The sequence below is a fragment of the Cydia pomonella genome, chromosome 2, assembly GCF_033807575.1.
Source record: "Cydia pomonella isolate Wapato2018A chromosome 2, ilCydPomo1, whole genome shotgun sequence".
In the NCBI taxonomy this organism is placed as follows: domain Eukaryota; kingdom Metazoa; phylum Arthropoda; class Insecta; order Lepidoptera; family Tortricidae; genus Cydia; species Cydia pomonella.
Window position 1 is genome coordinate 22,487,800 of NC_084704.1, and position 12,461 is coordinate 22,500,260.

Here is a 12,461-nt window from a genome sequence, read left to right on the forward strand (position 1 = left end):
ATTAGGGGGAAATGAATGTCCTACGTTCTTCACCCGCATCCGGTATTTACCCAAGATACCTACCTTAATCGTTGAACCACCGCATTTCAAAATGGCCCTTATTTTGATATCGGCTAGCCGTAATGTAATACGGCGGATTATACAATACGACTGCGATACTTATATATAAATCCCCTCGTCAATGTAATTTCATTAAATTTGCTATCTAGTGGCAAACATCAAAGTAGTTATCTTTTACTTGTGACGCACAAGTGTGAGCAATGTAAAATACTATATTTCTAAAAATAATGGCCTACTACGTAATAAAAGAAAATGTGATTATTAAATTATAATACGAAACGTGGTCAAATCGCAAAATGCTGTCGTTTTATTTAAAATAATGAAATAATTAGACCAGTTCCGAAAGTACCGAGAAATCCCGGTTCTTTAAAACAGTACCGGTTCTGCAATCCCTAATAAGGATGTTATGCCCATCACTATTCCTTCTGTGTACGTATATTTAGAAACTGTCTCCGCCTCCAATTCGTGCGATAAGGACAACTGCAGCTCGGACCGAAATTCACTCGCAAAAAACTCAAAAATCGAGGTTTCGCTCTCGACTGTTTCCTCCTCCAAAACGCAACTAATCATTATGAAATTTTGGAAATTGCAAGAGGAAGAAATAATCTATGCCGCTATGTTTTGATTTTTTGGATATTTTTTGTCATATTTGTATACTGAGCCTTTTTTTACAGCCAATTCAATTTAGCCGTTTTTGCGATTTTCGAGGCGCTGTATCTTTCTTCAAAATAAAAGAATCCAAAAAAGCAAAACATAGCGGCACAGATATTGATGATATTGATCTTATTTGAAAAAATCACTGCTCTAGGTTAAAAATCCAGGGAGGAATCAGTCGAGAGCGTTTGTATGGAAAAATCGCAACTAGGAATTCCTCTTAATTTGTGCACGTCCGTACCCATATTTAACAGTTTTGAATGATTCACGGTTAGTTTCACTAGACTTAAATAGACTGGGATATGAACCGTGATTACCTTCTATATTGTATGTTTTTGTTTGTTTTAAAGGTAATCATGGTTCATATGCCGGTCGATTTAAGTCTAGCATACCCATATTTATTATGAGATACCTTCATATTTTGAAAACCAATTTTAGTGTTTAACTTTAAGTACTCATGAACAATTTACATTTTCATTCCTTAATTGGAAAGATAGTAATGGGGCACTAAAGGCTCTTAATAAATAAAATGAATAATAGTATTAACCTGGAACACAATATCTTAATTTTGCAGCAGTTAATGTTAAACATCCAGTTTTAGATCCAAGATAATGAAAACAGTCGACGCCGAACTCGACGTCCTTAGAAACCAATATCTTAAAGTCGATAAGCAAGTTAATCCGGAAGATAAATAGCGGGGTATGATCATTGTGCCGAATGTCCACCGGACAGGGGCTGTGGGCAGTGAGTGATGCGATTCTTTTGTCTACTCTCGGGCAGCGAGACAATGTGGGAATGGTCGTAGCGCGTCAGCAGGCAATGCCTTAACGAATCGAATGCTATGTAAGTATATTTGTGCAGATAAATTGATTTAAATTTGAATCGTAAAATTTACCTAAGGATCCTACCATAGTCAAATATCGTACGCCGGAAAGGCACATCATAGTTGCATGTAAAATACCCTATCAACTGTACTAAATGTATTTTAGACCTATTATGACGAAATAAACATGATTGGTTGATTGATTGATTGGTTAATACTGGAAATGTGATTTAGAAAAATTTGAAGGCTAAGAATTTTTATATATATTGAATAATATAACGTATAAAAAGATTTAGACCTATTTTACAACAGTAATCTTAAATAATACACCCCCGTAAACGTCATATTACTTTTTCTAATTATAAATATCAACAATAAAACGCATAAACAATCATTTATGCATTTATATTGCGTTTATACTCTCGAATTTAGCACATACCTAATACGAAATATCATACCTAAATCTTAATTATTTGTGCTGTTTCCTGTAATTCCTTCCGATGTCTCTGGAGCGGTGTACAAAATCAGCTCGTCCAGCACATTAACTGCAGGCGGGGGTGCCTCATTTGAACCACCACCTATTGTGTCTCAATACTGCCCAATGGAAGCGTAAGATTTGTGGCGTACCCCAAGGAAATCATTGGAGCCACTATTACTTTTCCTGTATGAGTAGTACAGTATCTAATTAATTTAATGCCGTCTTAGAAACCATCTAATTGAGTTACATAACTACTCTAAGCCCGGCGAAATCATAAATCGGCAGCTTACAACTCATAGTAAACTTACAAACACAAATCCCCTGTTTTATTTCTTTGGTCAGTTTCCAGCTTTCTTATCGTTAAATCTACAAGGCAAACATGACTCCGAAGGATTTGCTGAGATTTGCGAACACCGCATAGTATCGGATAAATTGACCGGTAATAATAAAATGTAAGGGGTAAGAATGTAGATGGCTATTTAGATAATTGTTAGCTGTGTTAGCAAAGGGACCTTGTATCCATAGCAATTCCATGTAAGCGATAACGCTATCCTTTTTCAGTTATATCAGTCCGAAAGAGACAGTAACAAATCACAATATATGGATGTTTTGGTAAGAGAACTGAAACGCTAAAGCTGACCAGTGTATTGGAAAACGTCCATAGATAACAGGAGGTTTTATTGCTGCAGCCCGAGGTGATCGTTTATGGGAAAACTATCAACGGAATAGAACGGTCGGAGAAAATGGATGACGTCACATTTTCATTGTCATCATAGCGGTAAAAACATTAAGCGATTTAGGACACCGTTCAAAACTAACGATACTTTTTAGGGCAGAGAAAACGTGTAACCGATTGCTTGCGATCTAACTAATTGTGTAACCTATTCATTTAATATAAGCCTATTTCTTTAGAAATATATATACATATATACACATATATATAATCCTTTTATTGGCACATCCCAGTAAAAGATACAACTTAAGGAAAAAATATTGATTAAAGATAGAGGCAGACAACAGGCGGTTTTATCGCTAGAGAGCAATATCTTCCAGATAGCCTTTGCGTTGAGGAAGCATAGTAAGTATATGATCTAAAAGAGTCGGTGTTACAAGAACGTTGTAAAGCCCACTTTATAAAAACACCAATAGATATACATAAACATATTACATATGTCTACTTGTATTTTTTTGTTATTTGAGTATCTATATAAAACAAACCGAAATATAGCAACTTGTACAACAGAGTAAACAATAATTAAATAAGAATACTAAGGGAGAGATAGATTATGTTATTTAAGCAGTTTTTAGTGTTATGTACCAAAAAGGTACAAAAGGAACCCCTAAGGTGCGACTCTGTCCGTCGGTCACATTATTAAATATCTCGAGAACTACTTAAGCTATCGATTTGAAATTTGTAATAGTTATGAACAAAAGCTAAGACAAGCACATTAAAAGTGTTATGTTTTTATTTTATTTTTTATAAACTATGGTCAATGCCCAATATGAAGAGGGCGCAAAATTTCAAACTCTAAATACTATGTCAAATGAGCTGACTCGAAAGAACTCAAATTAGACATTCCAACACTTTTGTTTTAAAAAAAGAAGTTATGGAGGAAATTGTGAAAAAATACCATTCTCCCCTCCCCCCTCCCCCGTATCTCCGAAGTTTACCAACTAAAAATTTTACATAACACTAACATTATCATAAATATTAAAGGAAAAATATAGCTACATCTCTATCTTGATTACATTTTTTTATAATCAAAAAACATTTCCAAATTTAATTCACTATTTAATCCCCTTCGCTGGTATTAATTATACTTTAAATTCACTAAATGAAGAAGCGGTGGTGGCCGAGTGGACATGACGTCCGGGATTCAATCCGGAGGTCGCGGGTTCAAATCCTGGCTCGTACCAATCAGTTTTTTGAACTTATGTACGAAATATCATTTGAAATTTACCACTAGCTATTCGGTGAAGGAGAACATCGTGATGAAATCTGCATACATCTGCGGAGAAATTCAAAGGTGTATGTGAAGTCCCCAATCCGCATTGGACTAGCGTGAGATCTATAGCCCAAACTATAGGTCTATATCATAAGAAATTCTAGCTGGAAGCTTATTTACTTACATGTTTTATAAGACTGTTTTCTAAATAAATAAAAAAAAACCCTCTCGCGCATGAGAGGCCTGTGCCCAGCAGTGGGACGTATATAGGCTGAATTATTATTATTATGTCTGTCATTTACATAATCTCGGGACCATGAGGTCCCAAACATTTGGTAGGCGTGCGTGGGGCCGAAGCCAACACGTGGAGTCCCCTTGTAAATAGACAATTTACTCTTAATGTGATCAATTGACACTAACCGACGCGCGATTATCCCTGTATGCGCTATAGCAAAGATAATTTGAAATAGACGTGGATTGTAAAAGAAATCTTTGTAGCCACAGTAAATTTACTGCTATTATTGCCAACGCTGTTTGACTTTGATCCTTATTCTTTCACTGATATGTGTTACATTTGTTAAATATCAAAAAGTCACGCCATCTAATAGAACATAGTTCAAAGGTTATAGTGCCATCGCTACAAAGCATACTGTGGCTACAAAGTTTTCTTTTACAATCCACCTCTATTTCAAATCCTCTTTGGCTATAGTAATGCACCCAAGGAATAAGCCCCTAATAATAATTAGTATAGAACTATTGCAAGAAAAAGGAACAAAAAGAACCGGGCTATTGGGTTGAGATGCTGTGGACTAGTAACCGGGACTATGGAATAGACTATGGGCTGCCTTGATCATATGTTAAAAAACTCGTCAACTCACAATATGGGGCTGAATAAATTAACCGAGTTGTTATTACATGGATCTCACTACTTTAAAAAAAAACAAGTCTCGCTACCCGAACTACTCTTCGGGTAGCGAGACTTGTTTTTTTTTACCAGTCATGTTTTTGATGTCATGTCATTTATTTTTGTAGATAGTCCTATTTTTTTCTTTTCCGGTACCTTCTACTTCTTGAATTCCATTATATTATACATATACAGGTTTATTCACTGCAAATGTAACTTTGTAATCTTATACATTAATATGGGATTACAAGGTTATTTATACAGTCGGTGTATCTAGAAAACTGAACCGAAATAACCATTAACCTTTTAACCGCCGTAGTCTAATATATAAGACATAAAATATACAGTTCATTTCGCTGCAGTCTAATAAATAAGACAAAGCTTCGTGTAACTTCCTACCGGCGGCGACACGAGCACGCTTGATGAAAAAATCTAAGCGGTTAAGAGGTTAAACAGTGTTATAAATAAAACGCCAGCATAGTCCAGAATGGGGAGGAGAGTTAAGGAATTGGTCGGAATTTTGTAATTTATTTAAAAAATGCTTCTTATTTATTTTCTCCCATTCATTTTCCCAAAGAACTAACCAGCAGGTGAGAAGTGTAATGGCGCGCAATTCTCCCGTTTGCGCTTTCCACCACGTCGCTTGTTTGTCATCCCAACTCCTAACCTATTTATTAAGTATAAAACAAATTATTCGTAATATATTGCCGTCCTTTGTAAATGCTTTACTCCAGAGCAAGACCAAACAACCGTTGTCAGAATGGCAGGTATGGTTGATGATTTTGAAGGAGGGTGAAATATTTTATGCACCAATGAGCGCATTCAGTCCGGCCCGGTCCGAATTATCTCGGACAACTGACCACGACGGTGCCCGCTGTAATCAGATCGACAAACATACCTTTCGATAGGGAAAAATCTTTGTATACAGCTTTTGTTTCAAATCTTTTGATGGAAATGTAAAGAGTGCGAAGTAAAGGTAATATCTAGGTCTAATATCACATATCTAGGAAAGGTATTAAACAGTTTATCACTGACAGTTTTTGTTATTAATGTATACCATTAGATAGGTAGAGATATGTCCATTGGCCTACAACGTTATCTTATCATATCAGATTGCAATCGAGGTTTTAAATATTTTACTACATTCTACAAATCATAATATAAATACATAATATACCTACATTGCAATCACCAAATTATGTTCCCAACTCTAATGCCTCCAAAGTCCAAACCTTATGCTGAGCGTGAAACTATACTGGTTACGTTACTTTTTCACTTTCTTGGTTGACCTAGTGTTTAACTTTGAAACCTTTTCCACATTATTCGTCGAGCACGTATCACAAATATTTGGCAAGCGCAAGTCGGATGTTTAGCGGCACCTGTGCCGGCGATCGACTCATAATATTCGGCTTAACGTCCCTCGCCCGCATCGTACGCGAAACGTTTTGTATTGAACGACTTGAACTTTAGGGAGCATACATGTGTCAATACTTTGAGATACATATTGAAAAGGATCTTCAGGTTTTGTATTATCACAGAAAACATAAATAACAACAAAACAAACGGAAAGAAATATAATATTATTTTTCAATGTAAAGAAGTTTCAGAATAAAGTTATATGATATGAATTAAATCATAGGAAATAAGTCAAATAATTTAACTAAAACTATAGAATGGATCATTTCTTCATTTTATGTTTCTTGGAGCTTGAAGGTATATTCTACGATTTTATGGAATTCAATAAATTCAATAAATTGCCAAGATAACTAGAAAACCCAAAATACTCGCTTTTATTTTCTAAAAGCAAGTACAATATTTGATAAATTTTACGTGTCATGATTTTAGAATTATTTGATTTTAAATTATTACTGTATTTTTAAATAACTTAATGAGATACTTGCAAATTCGTGAAAAAAGCTTTAATCGGACCCGGGTAAATTCACACACCACTGCATATTTACTTTTAAAGTACTAGATAAGTTTTACTACCTTTTACATCCATTAACACATTAAGTGCCGGGAACCCGCTCGGCGGGCGCTCGGTTCGTAGTAGGTTTAGGCGTAGCGGGAAAATGCTAGAATCGGCTACGCGTGTAGCGCTACGAAAACGTTGGCTAAGTAATATGAATTATATGAAATATAAGAAATTGAAGCTATGAAAATAGAAATAAGTACTTACAGAAGTAAAAAAGGTATCATATATCAACTCATTACAATTCCTCACGAGTCCCTCAGCGTTTCGTGGAAGGAGTTGAAATCAGTGCGGTGGTAAAAATCAAATTGAGTGGCCGATAAACACCCCGGCCGGAGGGGCCGCGAAATTTTGATTACACCGAAAAGTGTTACTTATTCTCAAATAAAAAATGCTCGGAAAAATTTCGCTGATGTCGATATTGTTATGGCGGGTTTATGTTGGAAATTGGGGGTACGGTTATTGCATGTCATTAGGAATTATGGGCTTGAGGTGGGATGGAGAAAAATTTGTCGGCGGTGAGGTGAGGTTTTTCGATAATGTAATTATTGGAAATTTATTTGGTACCTTTCAGCCAGGTCTTTAAATAAGTCAATATTTATATTATTAAAAAAAAAATCTAAACAGAAAGAAAAAGCTTTTAAAAACAAATAAGTTCGAGCATACACTTTGCATAGATTTGCAGTAAAATCATCTTAACATCAACTTTTCTATGAGTGCTGTGTATTCGCAACATATAACTCAAAAATTATGCCGCGTACGTGCCCCCATGTCCCATAAAGAGGCACCGGGACTTATTTCATATAGTTACAGTCCCATAAAGCATAAAAGGCATTCAAATGTGATGTTATTTTGCCGCCAACATGGGGTAATTTATTTACGCGCGATTCATAATTTTCTTTTATTCACTTTATGTTGATTTTCTTTGGAATAAGTACACGGTAACGATAATATTATTTCAACGGCCCCATGCATCAACGTGTACTTAGGACCCGTTTTATATCTTTGTTTTCATTACATGTAGCGCTTTGTCTTCGGATTGCTTTAGGCTCAGCATACAATAAACGCTTAATTAATTACATAAATTATAATAATATAACAATGTTTGTAGCTTTATTTTTGTTATCCATAACTAAATAAACACATTCTCTGGATTACCTCATGCTTTTTTCCTTATAAGAATACGTTTCATCATACTTCCTATTTCATGGGTACATCACAATTGTTTCTAACTAGTGACCCGCCCCAGCTTCGCGCGGGGTGTAGTATATTTAGTGCGAAGCCGGGTCGGGTCGCTAGTTATACATATAAACCTTCCTCTTGAATCACTCTATCTATTTAAAACCGCCTCAAAATCTGTTGTCGAGTTTTAAAGATAAAGCATACATAGGGACAGACAGACAGCGGGAAGCGACTTTGTTTTATACTATGTTGTGATTCATATTATAAAGAAGCCAAATAAATAACAAATGTATCTGGACACCCCCAACCCTCCGAGGACCTTCTTCGAGTGTCCGCAAAAATCCGACAAATTGATGCTCATCTAAATAACCGCCAAGATTCGTGACCACTCATGCATGGGCATCGTACATTTAAATTTAGTCCGGTCCTACGCGATGTTTCAATTGTCACTTTCTGTACCTTCGTAATCCAGTTATTGGATTGGGGTGCCTTTACAACCATTTTTATTTATTCCATTTTTTAGGTAGGGCAGTCTTGATATACTTCATAGTTTCAAATGCTTTATAAAATCCTGCAATATTACTGTATTACACGTTATGATCGTTAGTGCATAAAAAGTTGACCGAGCGTTAGCGAAGGTCTCAGTTTCAGCTTGTTCCGATGATTAAATACATTTTTTCAGTCGAATCAAATTTTGGATTTTTCTCAAAATGCCGAAGCCATATATTTATTCAGTTTTCAGTTATGGTTGCGAGATCTACAACTTACAGAGCCACTCGTTCAACCACAAATTAAAATCAAACTTCATTATATATTCCTCCAGAAGGTTTATTCTTTAAATCTCAACATTAGAAAAATGCTAAAACTCTGCGACGAAACTTTTCTCGGATCAAAAACAAAAGCCATCAACGCCACGTGTGCGTCATTGCCACCTAAGTGCACACGGCATCGGGATCCAGGTCACGTCTGCCAGGATCCTCGGCTGATGACTAATGACGGGCTCACATGCCCTCAGCTACACCTCATGAACTCCCTTTATATTCAAATCATACAGCTTCCGGACCCTGATTGATGCTGTTTTATTTGCGTCTGTTAGCGTCTGGAGATTCTTACGTATTTATGTTAATAATAGATAATAATAATTCTACAACATCTGTGATAAGAATTAAATGCAATCTTTTAAATAACAAAAACTTCTTCCTAGTTTTATCAAGTCTTGCCATTAATTCTGGTTACAAGTTCGGTTCAAAGTATAACAATAACGAAGCTAACATGATTGAATTAAGTGAATCGGTTCGCTTTACACAAATATTTGCCGCACTCTCATTTGTAAGATGTCTGGCTGCCGCTGCCTTAGACGAATTAATAACGAGATAAAGAAGCTCGTTTGGTTAATTCATTAATTTACTTCATTATGGTTGCCTTGGAGGTGATATTTTAACATTTTTTAGCGTAAACTTTTGTAATTTAGAATAGCACCTAAATTATAAAAGTTTTCTTCAGTCAAACATAGTATCACGCGTTTCAATTGAACCAGTTTTTTTGTGTAAATTAAATATTCACTAGGGACCAAAACTAGATTTATGTTAAAAATAAAAATAGTCAGAAATTAGAGTCAATACGGAGCTTTCCTCAGGGCAATCAAAAAACTTCGTTGATTTGGTTCACACACCTATTGTGTCCATGAAATGCACGTTAAAAAAATATTAATATTTGACAATAATAATCCCAAATAAATGTGGGATTTTCTTGCTATTTTTCAAGTGCATTTGCTATCGAGAGATAACGATAAGCGTCGGTACACGGATGTCGGTTTTTGCAACATATAGTACATTTGGCAATCTGCTCCAGATCACATTGGTTAAAATGACTACTTTACCAGTTAATCATAGCGAAAATACGAATCACGTACGAAAACAAATAAGGTGCAAGAAGAATTTGTGTAGTGCTAAAACTGTGAAGAAGCGACTTCCAATAGTAGAATGGCTTCCGAAATACAATACAACAAAGGTCATTCCGGACATAATCGCTGGGATTACAGTAGCACTAACAGCTATCCCTCAAGGCATTGCTTATGCCATTATAGCTGGTTTAACCCCTGAATATGGGCTATATGCCAGCCTGACAAGTGGGATCGTATACCTTATATTTGGAAGCTGCATGAATGTAACTGTTGGACCAACTGCTATTATGGCGGCAATGGTTGCCAAGTATGTATACAACTATTCTGCTGATTTTGTGGTTTTGGCAGCCTTCATAGCTGGAGTAGTAGAACTGACTATTGGTACACTGCACCTCGGATTCTTAATCGAATTCATTTCGATGCCAGTTATAAGCGGATTCACAACTGCAGCAGCTCTTCAGATTGCTTCAGCACAATTAAAAGCTTTATTTGGCCTTGATGGACGTTCTGGAGATAATTTTGGAGATTCAGTGTATAACTTTGTATTAAATATCAGAAGTGTTAAACTATGGAACCCTATACTCGGCTTCTTGTCTATCGGCTTTCTTATTCTACTGAAAAGATTTGGTGAAGGATGTGGTCGCAACGATGGCACTGCTAAACAACTAAAATGGTTAATTTCTCTAAGCCGTAATGGTATAGTTGTCATCGTCGGTATGATAATAGCTTTCACTTTAAAAGTCATCACTGACACCGAGCCGTTGATATTGATTGGTAAAATTGGAAAAGGCATTCCTAAAGTCGCACTTCCACCGTTTACTACTACAGTTGCTAATGAAACTTATTCATTTGTAGACATGCTACAAATATACGGGCCCCAATCAATTATTATCCCTTTGGTTGCTATTTTAGAAACAGTAGCAATATCAAAGGCATTTGCAGGAGGAAAACCTGTTGACGCTACGCAAGAAATGATAGCTGTTGGATTTTGTAACATTATTGGATCATTAGTAGGAAGCATGCCAATAACGGGGTCATTTACACGAACGGCATTGAACCATGCTTCTGGCGTTCAAACCCCTGCAGGAGGCATTGTTACATGTCTAATCATCCTTCTTGCACTCAGTTTGCTAACATCGACCTTTTACTTTATACCCAAAGCTTCTTTGGCTGCTTTAATTATGACTGCCATGTTCTCGATGATTGATTTCGCAATATTTGGCAGACTATGGAGGAATAATAAACTAGAAATGTTTTTCTTACTTGTCACAATGGGAGTTGCAATGTTTTTTGGATTGGAATATGGTATAGTGGTTGGAATTGTTGTAGAAGCAGCTATTTTGCTTTACTTAACAGCGAGACCAAAAATTGATGTAAACACAGTTAGTACTGATAAGGGACAAATTGTTAGAATACACTTGAATGGTAGACTGTCATATTGTGCTGCAGAGCATGTTCGACGAAAGGTTCAAGAAGCTGCACAAAATTATAATGCTTCTAATAACGTTATAGTCGTAGACGGAAGTAACTTGAGGAAAATGGATTCAACCGTAGCCTCTAATCTGATGATAATTGCCCAAGATTTAGACAAAACGTTACGAAAAATAGTTTTTTTGAATTTTTCTAATAAAATAGTAAAGTTATGTCTGGATATAAATCATAAACATATGAATAAATTTATATTATCATCCAATGCGGAGACTGTATATAACAATCTATGCCATAACTTTTAGTTAACTGTTAACAATCACAATTGTAATCAACGTTTTCATCATTAAACTTATATGACTACATATCTTTAATTTCTTGTATATTTCCTTGTTGATCCCTTCTATTTTGATAAAAAATATATCAAGGTTCTTCTTTTCCAAAATAAACGAGATATGATTAGTTAATAATTCCTCGAGCATATAGGTTTACTGATTACAGTCACGACTATCTTGTACAATGTAGCATTAAAAATTTATTCCTTGTCAAAACAATAAGTAGTATTTTAACTTCAGTTTTATAAGCTTCATTTTTCAATAAATTATTACAGGTACTGCAGTATATGTTTTATGTGATTCACATTGCCAATAGCCGTTCACACTAATCATACAGTTTTGATAAGATATCAACATATTAAGATAAGTCTTGACATTTGAATATAATGTATCAAGATTATTTTGTGAATTAAACATGTCATTTCGAATCGAACTATCATTCATAATATTAAGATATTACTATGCTGATAGTAATATCTTGCTGACAGGAGACTGACAATTCCATTGCCATTAACTAAATAGAGTGAATAAATTTTTTGTACCTACCTTGGACTAATAATACTACGGACGTAGTTTTGATAATACACAACTAGGATTCCATCATCCACCAATTTCCTAGTACTTACGCGCGACACACATACATTGATAGTTAGTTGTTGGATGTAAAAAATAAAATATCCAGGCATGCGTGGTTAAATGTTGTAAAAAATATTCAGATCGGAAGAAAAAATTAGGCGTAATAACTTTTCATAGTTAAGTTAATCAATTATCACGTT

At 35.4% G+C, this 12,461-nt stretch overlaps 1 protein-coding gene across 1 annotated transcript; it reads left to right on the forward strand.

Moving 5' to 3' along the window:
* Positions 1 to 5,389: 5,389 nt before the first annotated feature.
* On the forward strand, positions 5,390 to 12,142 carry LOC133534650 (sodium-independent sulfate anion transporter-like). The gene has a single exon (XM_061873857.1). It carries the CDS (start codon positions 9,826 to 9,828, stop codon positions 11,653 to 11,655), a length of 1,830 nt encoding a protein of 609 aa, XP_061729841.1. The 5' UTR covers positions 5,390 to 9,825; the 3' UTR covers positions 11,656 to 12,142.
* Positions 12,143 to 12,461: the final 319 nt, after the last annotated feature.